This window comes from Hakea prostrata, chromosome 6 (assembly GCF_041222555.1).
Source record: "Hakea prostrata isolate BN-2017 chromosome 6, UWA_Hpros_2, whole genome shotgun sequence".
Lineage (NCBI taxonomy): Eukaryota > Viridiplantae > Streptophyta > Magnoliopsida > Proteales > Proteaceae > Hakea > Hakea prostrata.
In genome coordinates this window covers 35536379-35553407 of record NC_142605.1, presented here as the reverse complement: position 1 = coordinate 35553407, position 17029 = coordinate 35536379, and the positions used below count along the sequence as shown (strand labels likewise).

Below are 17029 nucleotides of genomic sequence, written 5' to 3'. Positions count from 1 at the left end.
TATCTACCCTTCCGTCTTCTACCTAGGTTCTATTTCGTGTGGATTTTCTGTATATCTACCCTTCCGTCTTCCACCACTTGACGAACAAAATGATATTGTACTTCTATGTGTTTTGTCTTGGAATGAAAAACTAGATCAGATAATGCTATATGCAAATTGGAAATGGCCATTGCATCTATTATGTTCCACTTTTCGTTATCTGTAATCTCTGCCGACCGATTCCTAATGGCTTTTAGGCAATTATCTCTTATCAATAATGTATCCATCTTCATTTTCTATAATGATAATTTTTGTGCTGTCAGACTTGTTGATGTCGATCATTGCTGCCATTGTTTCTATCACGAGCTATTGTTGACTACAAAATAACTCCAACTATTTCACGTGAAAAAAATATCTCCTTAGGTTACCTCCAATTGGTATATTATTGAACCAAAATACACTAGGAATGTTTCCAGGTCCGTTTAAGTACCAAATCCTTAGATAAAATTTTTCTAGACATGTACTTAATCACCCAATATACATTTCCAGGATATTCGAAAAGAAAACAAACACATGAATAACGGCTTCAAAAAACCAACCAAATAGACCCCTAAGGAATTTTCCTTTAATGATTAGACTATATAGCAACCACAAAGCATACTTTAGAAAAACCTTGCTCGATACCACTATCCAGGTTATAAAACCCCTCAAATAGAGCAATCAACAAATAAAAAAAAAATTGTATAAAAAGAGAAAAACCTTGTTCTAATACCACTGTTAGGTTATAAAACCCCCAATTAGAAACCCCCAAATAGAGCAATCAACAAATAAAAAGAAAATTTGCATAAAAAGAGAAAAACCTTGCTCTGATACCACTGTTAGGTTATAAAACCCCCAAATAAAGCAATCAACAAATAAAATTTTCCAAATAGACCCCTAAGGAATTTTCCTTTAATGATTAGACTATGTAGCAACCACAGAGCATACTTTAGAAAAACCTTGCTCTGATACCATTATTAGGTTATAAAACCCCTCAAATAGAGCAATCAACAAATAAAAAAAAATTGTATAAAAAGAAAAAAACCTTGCTCTGATACCACTGTTAGATTATAAAACCCCCAAATAAAACAATCAACAAATAAAAATAAAAATTTGCATAAAAGGAGAACACAAGAATTTACATGGAAAACCCAAGGAAAAAAATAATCACGGGCAAGAGAGAAAACTCTACTATATAGAAAGAATTACACAAGAAGAAATAATTTTGAGATTAATTACATGTGAAGGGGGAGGCATCCTTTTATAGCCTCTCCTCGTCCCAACTTCTCTCACATTTTCCGATATGGGACTAAAACTCACTTTCAACATAGAAGGGAACAGAGAAGATGTCTATCAAATTTTTATGTGACTTTCTTTTGAGGTTTTGGGTTGTTTTATTTGGACTTTCAAGACGTTCACATTGAATAGTTTTGAATGGTTGAATTGATTGATTTTCTTGTTTTAGAGGAATTAATGGTCCATGAAAGTTCATCTTGAATTGTAGGTTTGTGATTCGATTAAGCTTGTTCATGAGTGATGTATGGGAGGGACATGACAGTTTTGATTAAAAGAAATCAATCCAACAAAACTACAACGAATTGCAGTTACATAATCAGGCATAGTGGAATGTTGTCAAAAGTATATAATCCCACATCGCTAGAGATTAGAGAAGCCACGATAAAAAACGTGTATAAATATAGAAGGTAGTTCTTTTAAAATCTTTATGAAAACTACAGAGAATTGTAGTTACATAATCAGGCATAGTGGAATGTTGTCAAAAGTATATAATCCCACATCGCTAGAGATTAGAGAAGCCACGGTAGAAAACATGTTTAAACATAGAAGGTAGTTCTTCTAAAATGTTTATGATGGGCGGGGACAATGTCTATAAACATAAAATGTATAAACATAGAAGGTAATTCTTCTAAAATCAATATGATGGGCTTCTAAAATCAATATGATGGGCGGGGACAATGGGCTACGAGTTTTGCCAGTTCATCCTAACGGGTTAGCTCGGTGGGAGTTGGCTTTCTATCGTCTTCCCAATAAGGGGAGCGTCCGCCATGCCAGTTCATCCTACTAGGTTAGCTCTGGTGGGAGTTGGCTTTCTATCGTCTTCCCAATAAGGCCATCATCCAGTGACTCCTGTGTTGAGACGCGGTAGCCACTCCAATCACTCCAATCTGCTTTCTATCGTCTTCCCAACAAGGGGGTGCGTCTGCCATCATCCGGTGACCACTCCAATCTGAAGTCTAAAAGTTTGTCTTGTTGTTGTTGCAAGGTGTCGCTTGTCGGCCATGCCAATCAATGGGCTCTAAGTTGAATGTTTTTCTACACTATTATTTTAATCTCCATCGACATGTTCATACGTTGTGTCATGACCCGAGAACCCTATTGCTTCATACTAGCAGTTAAACCCTGTCGTTATTTTGTTTATTATTTGTTTCATATTGGTGAAAAATTATGGAAATTTTAGCAAGAGGTTTCATATTTGGGCCTCCTATTGCCTTGGCTATTGGAATAAAATTTGTCCCTGTGAGAAAACCCACTAAATTGCCTGGTAATATTTGTTGTGCATCCATTTCTCTCTTCTTTTCGTAGCTTAGTTTTTAATGTTTCTGACCCACAAGTACACATTATGAATAAGTGCATATAAACACCTTTTTTTTTCCCAACTAAAGTATCAGATGACATATGTATGTTCGAGTACCCACAGAAATTAGGGGCCAATAGAGCACGGCAAGTTTGTTAAACTTTTCTCATCAGCCTTAGCTCTGATACCAACAAATGTTACACTAGATTGACTGTCCAAAATATCCTGCAAACAAAATTGGATTATTAGGGTTTTAAACCAAATCAGCTGTGTGAATGCAACCAAACTTGAATTGATGGCCCTTATAAAGATTGGAGACACTGCAAAGAAGTCCCACCTAATTCTGACGACAGAATTGGGAGGTATGGAGGAACACCAAACTAGAAGGTTTGTAGAACACTTGCATTCAACATGTCATTTGCTCATCAATTCATGTGTAGGGCTTGGTATGAAAGAGCTCTGCTGCAATTTTGGTGAGATTTTGAAGGCAGAAGTGAGGATATGAGAGTGGAATGAAGTTAGACGGTCTGCAAGTATGATGCAATCTAGCCAATGGAATATGACACACAATTGGGATTGAGTGACTACTTTTGTATGTTTGCCCACTTAGGCAAGGGTTGTTGTTTTAGTTTTGTACCCCTCGGCCAAAACAAGGAGTACAACAACAAATTAAGCTTTACATCAGTTAGGGAGGCAAGGGAAGCTTTTTTGTACCCGTCACCAAAACAAGGAATACCAATAGCAAAGCAAGCTTTACATCAGTTAGGGAGGCAAGGGTAGTTTTTTTGTACCCCTCAGCCAAAACAAGGAATACAACAGCAAAGCAAGCTTTACATCGATAGGGAGGCAAGTGTAGTTTTTTTTTTTTTTTTTGGGATACGTTGCTTGGGTGCTATGTAATTAATGTGCAACACCTGCAGCGCTCGTCCAAACACACTTTTGCAAAATGGACAGTCAAGATTGAGATCTCGTTGAGACAAACTTTTGCAAAATGCAACCAAACTTGAATTGACGGCCCTTTTATGGATTGGAGACACTGCAGAGAAGTCCCAGCCAATTATGAAGACGGAATTGGGAGATACCGCAGAGAAGTCCCAGCCAATTATGAAGACGGAATTGGGAGATACGGAGGAAAAGCTAAATAGAAGGTTTGTAGAACACTTGCATTCAGTACTGCTTTGGCATGAAAGAGCTCTGCCGCAATTTCGGTGAGATTCTGATGGACAGAAGTTAAGATACGATAAGTGTGAAATGAAGTTAAGCCGGTCTCACAGGTATGAAGCAATCTAGCCAATGGAATATGACACTGAATTGGGATTGAATGAGTGCTTGTATCTCTCTTTTCTTTTCTTTTTTCCTTTTTTGAGTCAACAATAGAAGTAAGTGCTTTTGTATCCAGGTTATCTTCTACAAATATCAGTTGAAAGTTGAAACCGAGTTCAGAATTCGCAGATCTAGTGATTTGAAGTTGCTGGAGATCTGGGCAGGAAATTAACTTTCAATCCTTCTCTGATGATGATTATAATCAGTAGTAGCAATCCTTGAGCAGTTCTTAGATTTTGGTCTTTGAAGTGTGTAGCAATAGTAACAAGTTAAAGCTTCATGGTCGGTTGGATGAATGGGAAGAGAAGGGGGAAGTGAAATGTTTCTCTCAGGCTGGGTTTCTCACTCAGAGTTATCCCTGCTTGGCCAGAAAACAAGGATACTGAAATAGAAACTTAAACTAACCAAAATACTAAGTCTAGAGACATTCCCATAAGTCAAATATGGGGCTGTGATCGCTGTTCAGTATTTTTTTTCTTCTTTTCTTTTCTTTTCCCTTCTTATAGACCTGTTGGACTGGAGATGAGAAAGGGATGTCCATAGTGTTCTTGTAAAATTAGAATGACGACATCATTCAATGCATGCCTTTCTTAATGAAGAGGGCGTAGGCTAGAACTTAGTGTACAGAATGAGAAATAAAATTGGGATGTAAATTAAACTTCACAAGCTGGGTTCCAATGACGAAATCAACATAGAAGGTTATAGAAGACAATGTAAAATCCATCAAGAGGATCAAAAGGAGACATTAAGACTCAAACCATGACTAAAAAACTTAATTTCTTTTTTAAAGAGGGGGAGCTTTTTAAGTGGAGCAATATATAACTTTCGGATCAAATAATATTTGGACAAAAATTTATCCAGATAAAATAAAGTATTTAATATTCTTTTTATCTAAAAAGTATGATAATCGAAAATTATTCTGTTGGAGTAAAGTATTAAATATTCTTTTATCTAAATAAGGGTGGTTGATAATCAGTTTCATAAACCTAGGAATCGGTAATCGAAAATTGAAAATTAGAAATAAAAAAATAAAAAAACGAAAATCACCAATAGAATAATTTATCGAATCAGATTATTATTAGATATTCCATAAAGTTTTGGATTCGAATTCAAATTTAATAGCAGTTTTGCCAAAGAAGATGAAAAAAATGAATCTAGCAAGGTTCTCATTCGATATTATTTTTATTTTATTAAAAAGTTTAACTTCTTTATGTAAACATTTAACTATGATTTTTTACCAACAGAGGTGTTATTGATTCACATTACAAAGGTGGGACAGCCCGGCGATATCACCGCACGACACGACCCCGCCGACCAAGCGGCGCCGAAGCGAACGGATGAAGACGACACAAGCGAGGAGGGAAAAGAAACGGATGACATAGTAAGACACCCCGACAAAGATCATCAAACACAACGAAAACACAAAGGGAGAGGAAAAGGAAGAAAATTGACTATAGAAACTATACGAGAGGGGATCGGAGGCCAGCGGAACCAAGAAAGGCCGAACCCGAAGGGAAACGCCGGGCCAAAACCCACCAAGCGGAAACCGCGACGGGGCCCGGGACTCTTGCGAGGATTTGTCGAACACACAAACGGAACCGCGCTCAACCGCCCCACAACGCGCGTCCCCGATCTCGCACACGTTCACTGGCCTTTTCTTCCCTTCTAAATCTTCTTGATTTCCTTCGCGGAACCGGCCAACAGGCGATGGATCTAATCTCTAATATGCCTTTAATGGCATCCTCCGCCCCCTCCCAAAAAGTCGGGCGCATGTCGCCCAGCCGCCCGGGGGTCGTCGCCATGGCCGACACGGCGCGGCGACATGCGGACCTTGGGTGGGATTGATAATTTTTTTTTTTTTTTTTTTTGGAAAAGGGTGGGATTGATAAATTCAAGAACTCAAAAGGTGGCGCTGAAATTTTTTCCAATTACTGTTTCTAGCTAAAAACGTAATCGTTCTGTAAACTAACACACAAAATCTTGAATGACAATGGACTGAAAGATTAAAAGCGAAGCTTTCTGACATGAAACCTGTTTACGCTGGTTCTAATTCCATGGTCCGACAAATGTCCGCACAGGTTCAGAAGATAAAAGAATCTTCTCGTTCCTGCTCGATACGTGCTCTTTGCTACGTTTCAGTGAGAATTCCTTCTCTACTCTTGGTCCTCGTCGACCATGGCGAACAGAGAGGAGGAAGAAGAAGAACCAAACCAACAGCAACTACCGGTTGTTTTACAAATCCTCCCTGTTGGTTCAATAAGCCGTGCGGAAGATCGATTCTTGAAGAAGTTCAGATTTCTCAAGGCATGGGAATCATCGATGCCCACTGAACTGTTCTTGACCACCCATGCCCAATCAGTGAGAGCTATTCTCTGCTGTGGCACAACTCCTATCCCTGCCAATATCCTTCGATGCCTTCCCTCTCTCGGTTGTATCGTTACCACCAGCGCGGGTCTCAACCACATCGATTTGGCTGAGTGCAGGAGTAGAGGAATCGCTATCGCCAATACTGGAGACTGTTTCTCTCAAGATGTTGCTGATTACGCTATTGGATTATTGCTCGATGTCCTCAGACAGATCTCTGCTGCCGACCGCTATGTTCGCCAAGGGCTTTGGCCCATCAAGGGGAACTATCCTCTTTGCTCCAGGGTACCATTCTTTTCTCCCCCATTTCAATTTCTTACATTTTAGATTTCTACTTTATCAAAGTTGGTTTGTGTTAAACGAATATATCCCTATTCTGTGACCATTATTCACAATTTCCTTTTTGTTTTTCTGGGTAATTGCTAGTGGCTATTGATAAACAAAATCTGATTGCGTTCATGGGTTTTCCAGTTACCTCAGTGTCTAACATGTTGATCCAAATTGAGGAATACACTGCTTCATTTCCTGAATGTGATTGGATTTATGGGTTTTCCAGTTATTAGGGAACACACTGCTTCATCTACCTGTTGGTCCTATTCTGTGTCCATAGTTCACAATTTCCCTTTTCTTTTTGGGTAGTTGCTAGGCGCTATTGATAAATAAAATGTGATTGGATTAATGGGTTTTCGAGTTGTTTCAGTGTTTAACATGTTGATCCTCTGGAAGTGGGAATACTTTGCTTCATTTCCTGAATGCAGTTGTTTGGGAAGGGATGTCTGATTGCATTACTGTTGTTTGGTACAGAAGCGACATAGAACAACTGGTTACTATCTAATGTGGAAACTCACTCTTTTAAGATTAATTTCCACATCATTTAGAAACTTAAAATGTTAATTTATTTTCTACTTTGTACTTCTTGTCACGCCATCCATGGATGGAATTAACCACAATAAAAGGATTATATGTTCAAATGAAGATCAAGGGCCACAAATATATTGGATTTGTCATGTGTTTTTTGTCCTTTTTCATGATTTGTGACCATTGAAAAATTTCGTTCCAACTACATTTTACTTATTCAAGTTACCTTGCATTTCTGCCTGATCACCCGTTCTTGTAGCCAAAAAGAAAAAAAAGTAAAGAACCCTCAGATTTTTTGCAAAGCTCTGCCATGATTCTCCTGGAAATTTGTTTTATGGATGTGAATTCTGATGTTCAGATGAAATGGTGGTGATTGCAGTTGGGAGGAAGGAGGGTGGGAATTGTTGGGCTGGGACATGTAGGCTCTCAAGTTGTGAAAAGGCTTATTGCCTTTGGATGCAGCATCTCTTATAACTCAAGGAAGAAGAAGCCATCCGTTGCATTTCCCTACTATTCAGATGTCCATGATCTTGCAGCTAATAGTGATGTTCTCATCATTTGCTGTGCATTGACCAAAGAAACGCACCATATAATTAGCAGGGATGTACTGTTAGCATTGGGGAAGAAAGGAGTCATCGTGAATGTGGGACGTGGAGCTCTCATTGATGAGAAGGAACTGGTTCATTGTTTGGTACAAGGAGAAATTGGAGGTGCTGCTCTGGATGTGTTTGAGAATGAACCCACTGTGCCCAAGGAGCTCTGCAAATTGGATAATGTTGTATTGTCTCCACATAGAGCTGTCTTCACTTCAGAGTCAAATTCATCATTGCATGATTTGCAGATAGCCAACTTGGAGGCTTTCTTCTCAAATCAACCATTGCTTTCTGAGGTGAATATAAATGAGTTGATCCATGACTTATCTTTCTAATCTTTCTATTTTCAAAGTTCCTTTCTTGAATGTACTATGCATACTTCCCCTGAGGAATCCTAGTTTTTCTGGTTCTTGTAGTGTGCTATATTGAGCCACATCAAGTGTTGGATTATTGAATTCACATTTCTTGGGTAGTTTTGGCTGATAAGTGGGAAAAGTCATGCTGAATTTTTTTTGAGTTTTCTACTGAAAGTTTGACCTATCCATTTAAATGGGAAAAATTACTGGTTAGTCATTATCAACAAGAACCTAAAATTATCCGTTATCCACTGTTAATTTTTCTGTTAATCTGAAATTGAAATGATCATTTTGTTTGCTTGTAGGAGAGTGTTATGATTAAATTATCCTCCAATACCCAATCTTTAAATGATGTAAAGAGAATTCACCCATCTTTTACCTAAGCCTTGCCTGTTGGAAAATACCTGTTAGAAGCAAGGTTTAAAGTATCTCATGATATGATGCGATACTAGCCGATACGTCTCTCTATTTTATTACTCTAAAATATATTCGCCAGTACAATACAATACTCGATATATGATGATACGTCTCTTAGAATCATTTGACTGATATGATACTTGATATCGATACTTTAAACCTTGGTCAGAATTCACCCATCATCATTTCTGCAAAAAAAAAAAATCTCTCTTAAAGCAGATCTAATCTAGTTTTATTATTAAAACAAAAATACCGTTTCCGTAATGAAAGTTCTGGCATTTGTTTCCCTTCCCTTTCTTCATCAAATGCATTGGATTTTTCTACATCCCCTATAAAGGATTCAAAGTACTTAGAGATACCGAACTGTTGAACTTATCCATATAAACTTATACAATCAATCCCAAAATTTCAACTATGATGAAACCCTAATATGTTGCGATTACTGAAATAACGAAAGAAAAAAACATCTATGTAATGAAAACTTGTTCGAATTCTAACTATTCTAACAAATCCCTTGAAGAAATAAACTTAGAGAGGGGAAAACTAAATATACAAAGTGAAAATGGATTTCAACAGTAGTTCCCAAGAAACCAAAGGAGACAGGTAGATAAATGTAAGGGAAAACAAAAAAATGAAAAAAATATGGTGAAAAACATAATGATGATCACGGTGCATACAAGTTAGAAAGAGCTTGCAGAACAAGAACCTTGAGCTTCAACTGGAAGATGGTGGTTTTCGGAGAAAGATTTTTCTAGCAAGAGACGGTGGTGAACATCAATTTACCACAAATGAAGACAAATCTACCATTTTATATTCAAATTTAAGAAAATAAATTTTAAACTAACAGTGAATAAGGGACAATTTATGATTTTGTTAAAAGTGGACATCCATTAATTTTTCCCACTTATAAGGACAGAATCGGTCAAAAATCCAAATTTTTTGCTTTCTCTGTTCATGTTTTATGCTCTTGCTTTTGAAAGGCATGAAAAGGCATCTTTATACATTTGATTTTCTTTGTAATTTGTATTTGTTAACCCAAAAAGAAAAACTGATTAAATTATTTGTGGCTAGTTGCATCATTGCATGACTTGTCCCACCCATTCAAGTTCTTCAAGTCTTTCCAGAGCTCTGTCAACAGAAGACATTCTTTTGTTTTATCAGCACCAAACTTCGTTCATGGCAGATGAAGAAAAAGAACAACCACAAGCAGAACCAGAGAAGCTACCAGTGGTTTTACAACTCCGTCCAGTACCTGCAAATGCTTTTGCTGAAGATCCATTCTTGAAGAAATTCAGATTTCTCAAGGCTTGGGAATCGTCGATGCCCCTGGACCTCTACTTGACCACTCATGCGCAGTCTGTGAGAGCCCTTCTCTGCTTTAGCGGTACCCCTGTCACCAACGACACCCTTCGGTGCCTACCGTCTCTCAAATGCATCGTCACTACCAGTGCCGGTCTCAACAACCTTGATTTGATTGAGTGCCGGAGGAGGGGTATTGCCATAGCTAATGCTGGTGATGTTTACTCTGAAGACGTTGCTGATTACACCATTGGGCTCTTATTAGATGTCCTCAGACGTATATCTGCTGCCAATCGGTATGTCCGCCAGGGGCTTTGGCCTATCAAGGGCGAGTATCCTTTAGGCTCCAGGGTATGTGTCGTTTTGCTCAATTCAATTTCTTAAGGCAGATTACCTGTTTGCTTCTTTGTTTCTTTCAATTATTATGCCTTTTCGGTGCTACCCAGAGTTTGAGATGTGCTGTTGCCTTGCTAATAGCAATAATAGACAACAAAAGCTGATTAGACTAATGGGTTTTCTGTCTAGTGTTGGAAGTATTTGCTATGATGATACTATGGAATTAGTGAATATCCTTCATGAACTTTCGGTGCAGTTTTCGTAGCCTAAATAACTCAGTTGCCTGTTCTGTTTAAATTAAGATTCTAAATACCGTTTCTGTATCATTCTAGGGAATTTTCGTGGCACATCTATCAAGTGTTCAACTTATATTCCATATAAATCAAGGGTTTTCGAATACATTTGCAATTTAAGATGTGCTGTCTTTGTTTCTTCTAAATATCTACTGAAATTAACTCTCTGACTTTATGCTACACCACATTCTAATAGTGGTTTTCTCACCATTTGTGGCGCTTAAATGTTGCTCAGGAAATAGTTTTATGAACCCCAGTTCTGATATATGGATGAAATGCTGGTGCTTGCAGTTGGGAGGAAAGCAGGTGGGTATTGTTGGGCTGGGACGTATAGGCTCTGAAATTGCAAAAAGGCTTGTTGCCTTTGGCTGCCGCATCTCTTACAACTCGAGGAAGAAGAAGCCATCTGTTGCATTTCCATACTATTCAGATGTTCGTGATCTTGCAGCTAATGTTGATGTTCTCATCATCTGTTGTGGATTGACAAAGGAAACGCACCACATAATTGGGAGGGATGTACTCTTGGCACTGGGAGAGAAAGGAGTCATTGTGAACGTGGGACGTGGAGCTATAATCAATGAGAAAGAGCTGGTTCAGTGTTTGATGCAAGGCAAAATTGGAGGTGCTGGTCTGGATGTGTTTGAGAATGAACCTGATGTGCCCAAAGTGCTTCGTGACATGGATAATGTTGTGTTATCTCCACATAAAGCCGTCTTTACTTCAGAATCCAATTCAGCATTGCATGATCTGGTGATAGCCAACTTGGAAGCATTCTTTTCAAATCAACCATTACTTTCTGAGGTGAGGGATGAATAAGATGGAAGATCATCTTGTCTTTTCTTCAGAATCCAATTTGTTATATTGAACAACAAGGAGGGTTGATCATTTTGTTGGGTTGTATGCTCTGCTTTTCAGAAAGCCCTTGACAAGGTGGATTAGAATTAGGGTTTCTCATTCCTTGCGAAAGAATTCTAAAGAATAAAGCATAGGAAGACAATGGTGTAAAGCTAAGTTGCTTCATTCATGACAGTGAAATCCATTAATGGCTGTCAAGAACCAGAGAACATAGATGAATTCGTCAGTTTGTAATAATCCAAATTCCAAACAACCAACTGTGCGATTCGAACTCCACCCAAAATGCAAAATGCAGGGGATGAAAATGACAGCTCTCCAAACCCTAGGTCCCACCGAAAGAAAATAATGAAAAGAAACTTTTTAGGTCTTTCCTAGTATATTAGTACTCCACCAGAGGATGAAGAGAAAGAACAACAACGAGAAGCAGAAATGGAGGAGCTGCCGGTGGTATTACAAGTTCGTCCTGTTCCTGCAATTGCTCCTGTTGAAGATCGATTCTTGAAGAAGTTCAGATTTCTGAAGGCTTGGGAGTCTTCGATGCCTATCGAACTCTTCTTGAGTACACATGCACAATCGGTGAGAGCACTTCTCGTCTCTGGTGGAACCCCTGTAACCGCTGACACCCTTCGATGCCTTCCTTCTCTAAAATGCATCGTCACTACCAGCGCCGGTCTTAACCACATCGATTTGGCCGAGTGCCGGCGAAGGGGTGTCGCCATAGCCAATGCTGGCGATGCCTTCTCGGAAGACGCTGCTGATTATGCAATTGGGCTCTATCTCGATGTCCTCAGACATATCTCCGCTGCCGATCGATACGTCCGCCAGGGTTTTTGGCCTACCAAAGGCGATTATCCTCTAGGCTCCAGGGTATCTATCAATCTTCTAAACCCTAAGAATTTCATATTTCTAGTATTCTTCCTGATCGAATTCGTTTATGGGCATTCATAGTAATCTGTTTTTTTCTCTCGATTTCATCGAAGCATTGGTATGTAGTGGTAAATAAAACCTTGAGCATTTTTTTTTCAGATTACCTTTAAACCAGCTCCAAATTGCATTCTTGTTTCATGTCAGTTGTCTGTGTTTTGGGTTTTTACAATATTAAGCAGAGGGTTTGGAAACAATCCAAGCCTATTAATTACGAAACCTCTGGATACGATATGCCATGTTTATGAAGCCAAGGTTTGAAAATGGCTAGTTTGTGAATTGTTGTTCTGATGTGGATGCAATTGTGGTAAATAATTGCAGTTAGGAGGTAAGCGTGTGGGGATTATTGGTCTGGGACATATAGGCTCTAAAGTTGCAGAAAGACTTGTGGCTTTTGGTTGCAGCATCTCTTACACGTCAAGGAAGAAGAAGCCATCGATTGCATTTCCATACTATTCAGATGTGGTTGAACTTGCAGCAAATAGTGATGTTCTCTTCCTCTGTTGTGCACTGACCAAGGAAACACACCATATCATTAACAGGGATGTGCTGTTGGCTCTTGGAGAGAAAGGGGTTATCATTAACGTTGGAAGGGGAGCTCTTATTGACGAGAAAGAATTGGTTGAGTGTTTGATACAGGGGAAAATCGGAGGTGCAGGTCTGGATGTGTTTGAGAATGAGCCAGATGTACCAAAAGAGCTTCGTGATTTGGATAATGTTGTATTATCTCCACATAAGGCTGTTTTTACTCCAGAATCCTTCGTGTCATTGCATGAGTTGCTGCTAGCCAATTTGGAGGCATTCTTCTCAGATAAACCCTTGGTTTCTGAGTTCAAGGATGAATGATTTCTGCATTTGATTAATAAACAACACGTAACAGTATATAAATTAATAATTGTTATGCAGTGCATGGTCTCTTGAAAAAACTTGAATATCAATCATCTCTTCACAGGTCTCTGGGCCAATTTCTGGAGACGTTTTACATGTATTTGATTTTAATGCAAGTGGGTCACGCTTTAAATGCGTCATGAGTAATGAATATTTTCGAATCTCTTGATTTCGTCACTCAAATCTCTAAAAGTCCACTAGAGTCTTTTTTGAACCAACCAAGCTCTTGATTACGTTTGTTCATCACTAACGTCCATACTGCAACTGCGACCAACGATTTGAAGGGAACTGTCTCATGAAAATCCAAAGTATGTAAACGACAGCAAGGTGGAGTCATGAAATCATTACAAGATGAAAGAGCTCGGCAAGATTCATTCCTTTCCAGCTCGTTTTTTGTTCCTTAATAAATGTACTAATCTACATCCATTCCTCATCGAAGAAAGAAAAAGAACAGCAACGAGGAGCAGAAATGGAGGAGCTACCGGTGGTTTTGCAACTTCGTCCTGTTCCTCTAATTGCTCCTGTTGAAGATCAATTCTTGAAGAAGTTCAGATTTCTTAAGGCTTGGGAGTCTCCAATGCCCATTGAACTCTTTCTGAGTACGCATGCGCAGTCCGTGAGAGCCCTTCTTGTCTCTGGTGTTACCCCTGTCACTGTGGACGTCCTTCGGTGCCTTCCGTGCCTCCAATGCGTTGTCACTACCACTGCCGGTCTCAACCACATCGATTTGCCTGAATGTCATCGTAGAGGTGTCACCATAGCCAATGCTGGTGATGTTTATTCTGAAGATGGTGCTGATTGCGCAATTGGCCTCTATCTCGATGTCCTCAGGCGTATCTCCGCTGCCGACCGGTATGTTCGCCAAGGGCTTTGGCCTACGATGGGCATCTACCCTCTTGGCTCAAGGGTATCAATCTTCTCCCTTTTAATCTATTAGTTCTAGTTATAATCCCCATTGAATTCTTTTCATGGAATGAGAAAGGTTAAGAAGTAGGACTTTTTGGTGCTTATTCTCAAACACATTTACCACAATATATGCATCAGCTGCTCAGGTTCTAGCTTTCTTATTTCCTTACAAAATTCGAATCTGAATTAGCTTGTCGCTGAAACAAAGAAATATGCCTTCTTTGTTTCAATGTCGAGGTAGTTCTAATGTGGATGAAATTGTGGGGATTGCAGTTAGGTGGAAAACGTGTGGGGATTATTGGCCTGGGACATATAGGCTCTAAAGTTGCAAAAAGGCTTGTGGCCTTTGGATGCAGTATCTCCTACAATTCAAGGAAGAAGAAGCCATCTGTTGCATTTCCATTCTATTCAGATGTCTGTGAACTTGCAGCAAAAAGTGATGTTCTCATCCTTTGTTGTGGATTGACTGAAGAAACACACCACATTGTTAACAAAGATGTGCTGTTGGCACTGGGAGAGAATGGGGTTATCATTAATATTGGAAGGGGAGCTCTTATTGATGAAAAGGAATTGGTCCAGTGTTTGATGCAGGGAAAAATTGGAGGTGCTGGTCTGGATGTGTTTGAGAATGAGCCGCATGTACCTGAAGAGCTTCTTGCAATGGATGATGTTGTATTGTCTCCACATAATGCTGTTTTGACTCATGAATCCCTTTCAGAATTGCATGAGTTGGTGCTAGCCAACTTGGAGGCATTCTTCTCAGGTAAACCATTGGTTTCTGAGGTGAAGGATGAATGATAAGACCCATTCTGCAGGATTACATCAACAACACACACTTTGATCATCAAGGAAAAAACTTTGCAGTATACCAACCATCATTACGTGGTGGTCTCATGAAGAGATTTGAATGTCATCCCTGCTCAAATTTCTGCATTTATAAATGTTATTCTTGTAATCTTTGGAAAACTTGTATTTTCCAAAGACACACAACTAAGAATATGTACAAGTTATTCCTTTTATACCATAATAAAATGTGGCCAATTTGATGACAATTTATATTCCTCTCTCATACAAGAGACTTCCATCCGACTTCTTTTAATTCGAGATAGGCTTTTCAGGCTTCCAAAGTTAAAGCATGTACAGAGCAAGAGAAGGAGAAGCTACAATTGAAGGTGTGGGGCACGAAAGCAGAGTTAAAAAGTGTTAAAACTGTATGTATAAATCTTTTCAACAGTCACAAGAAGAAAACAAAAAATTAATGGAAGGGTTATTCATTGTTTTTCCAATTTAAGCCTGCATGTTATACAAGTCTTACATAAAAACCAGGCAATTGATAAAACTCATTGCAAGTGGAAAATGATCAAGGAGAAATTAAATAGCAAATCCATGTCTAAAACCTGTACCTGAAGTGGAGAACCCATGTGTCTTATGATTGTTTCTGATCTGTTTTCATCTATATCCATGAGAATATTAAATCCAAAATCGATGTTTGAATTTCCTTAAACCCAAAATCCATCATAGAAAATTCATTCTGTCTTTAGTGGGATAGGCGACGATTTGTTGGCAGCATGGAGCATCCTGTTTTTACTTCAGAATGCAAAATGCAAAATGCAATTGAGTCATGAGTCATCATACGAAGGAAGAGCTCGGCAATGTCCATGCTTACTTGTCATTCAGTTCCTTTTGTGTTCTGCCTTTTTACTCTGTAGATATGCACTAGTACACTATTCTACTCTCATTGCTCTTCGAAGGAACAGAAATGGAAAAGCTACCGTTAGTTTTACAACTCCGTCCTGTCACTTCAATCAATTCTGCTGAAGATCGATTCTTAAAGAAATTCCGATTTCTCAAAGTCTGGGAATCTTCTATGCCCATACAACTCTTCTTGACCACAAATTCGCAGTCCGTGAGAGCCCTTCTCGTCTCTGGTGCTACCCCTGTCAATATTGACGTCCTTCGATGCCTTCCCTCACTCCAATGCATCGTCACCACCAGCGCCGGTCTTAACCACATCGATTTAGCAGAGTGCCGGCGAAGAGGCATTGCCATTGCAAATTCTGGGCAATGGCAATGCTTTCTCTGAAGACGTTGCTGATTACGCAGTTGGGTTATTCTTCGATGTCCTCAGACGCATCTCCGCCGGCGACCGCTATGTTCGTCAAGGACTTTGGCCTACCAAAGCCGAGTTTCCTCTGGGCTCCAGGGTATCATTCTTCTTCTCTCTTCTGATTAGACTAATAGTGTTTCTGGGCTGTGAGATTAGTGAATATCTTTCATGATCTTGCATTGTAGCAGTTGTTGAATGGTAGTTCTAATGTGGATGAAATGGTCGTGATTTGCAGGTAGGAGGTAAACGAGTGGGGATTGTTGGGCTGGGAAATATAGGCTCTGAAGTTGCGAAAAGGCTTGTGGCCTTCGGATGCAGTATCTCCTACAACTCAAGGAAGAAGAAGCCATCAGTTGCATTTCCATATTATTCAAATGTGCTTGAACTCGCAGCTAATAACGATGCTCTGATCCTCTGTTGTGCATGGACTAAAGAAACCCATCACATGATTAACAGGGATGTGCTGTTTGCATTGGGAAAGAAAGGTGTTGTGATTAACATTGGACGAGGTGCTCTTATTGATGAGAAGGAATTGGTAAGGTGTATGATGCAAGGAGAAATTGCAGGTGCTGGTCTGGATGTGTTCGAGAATGAACCGGAAGTGCCCAAAGAGCTTTTAGAGTTGGATAATGTTGTATTATCTCCACATAATGCGGTTTCTTCCCCAGATTCCTATCAGTCGTTGCAGGATTTGGTGTTTGAAAATCTGGATGCTTTCTTCTCCAATAAACCATTGGTTTCAGAAGTTAAGACTGAATCCATAATACCATCCATGATGTAATTACAGTAAAGGATTCTTTTTCTGAAAAGTAAATAAAAACGAAGACGCGTAATTGATTTTGCTTACTCTGTTGTACTAGTTGTTCAGTATTCAACCCAAAAAAAATAATTATTTGGAT

At 39.2% G+C, this 17029-nt stretch overlaps 4 protein-coding genes and 1 pseudogene across 5 annotated transcripts; all 5 read left to right on the top strand.

Annotated features, from left to right (window-relative positions):
• The first annotated feature begins 6091 nt into the window (after positions 1 to 6091).
• Positions 6092 to 8146, top strand: LOC149013669 (glyoxylate/hydroxypyruvate reductase HPR3-like). Its single transcript, XM_089159709.1, has 2 exons — positions 6092 to 6583; positions 7536 to 8146. Exons 1-2 carry the CDS (start codon positions 6110 to 6112, stop codon positions 8082 to 8084), a joined length of 1023 nt encoding a protein of 340 aa, XP_089015835.1. The 5' UTR covers positions 6092 to 6109; the 3' UTR covers positions 8085 to 8146.
• A 1441-nt stretch (positions 8147 to 9587) lies between these two features.
• On the top strand, positions 9588 to 11266 carry LOC149013668 (glyoxylate/hydroxypyruvate reductase HPR3-like). Its single transcript, XM_089159157.1, has 2 exons — positions 9588 to 10172; positions 10742 to 11266. The coding sequence occupies exons 1-2, from the start codon at positions 9606 to 9608 to the stop codon at positions 11264 to 11266; spliced, it is 1092 nt and encodes a 363-aa protein (XP_089015283.1). The 5' UTR covers positions 9588 to 9605.
• A 468-nt stretch (positions 11267 to 11734) lies between these two features.
• On the top strand, positions 11735 to 13261 carry LOC149013667 (glyoxylate/hydroxypyruvate reductase HPR3-like). The gene is made up of 2 exons (XM_089159158.1): positions 11735 to 12172; positions 12551 to 13261. The coding sequence occupies exons 1-2, from the start codon at positions 11735 to 11737 to the stop codon at positions 13073 to 13075; spliced, it is 963 nt and encodes a 320-aa protein (XP_089015284.1). The 3' UTR covers positions 13076 to 13261.
• A 234-nt stretch (positions 13262 to 13495) lies between these two features.
• LOC149013666 (glyoxylate/hydroxypyruvate reductase HPR3-like) lies at positions 13496 to 15064 on the top strand. The gene is made up of 2 exons (XM_089159160.1): positions 13496 to 14024; positions 14297 to 15064. Exons 1-2 carry the CDS (start codon positions 13587 to 13589, stop codon positions 14819 to 14821), a joined length of 963 nt encoding a protein of 320 aa, XP_089015286.1. The 5' UTR covers positions 13496 to 13586; the 3' UTR covers positions 14822 to 15064.
• Positions 15065 to 15744: 680 nt separating this feature from the next.
• On the top strand, positions 15745 to 16999 carry LOC149013665 (glyoxylate/hydroxypyruvate reductase HPR3-like; annotated as a pseudogene). Its single transcript, XR_016173908.1, has 2 exons — positions 15745 to 16227; positions 16366 to 16999. The product of XR_016173908.1 is annotated as a glyoxylate/hydroxypyruvate reductase HPR3-like (transcript).
• Positions 17000 to 17029: the final 30 nt, after the last annotated feature.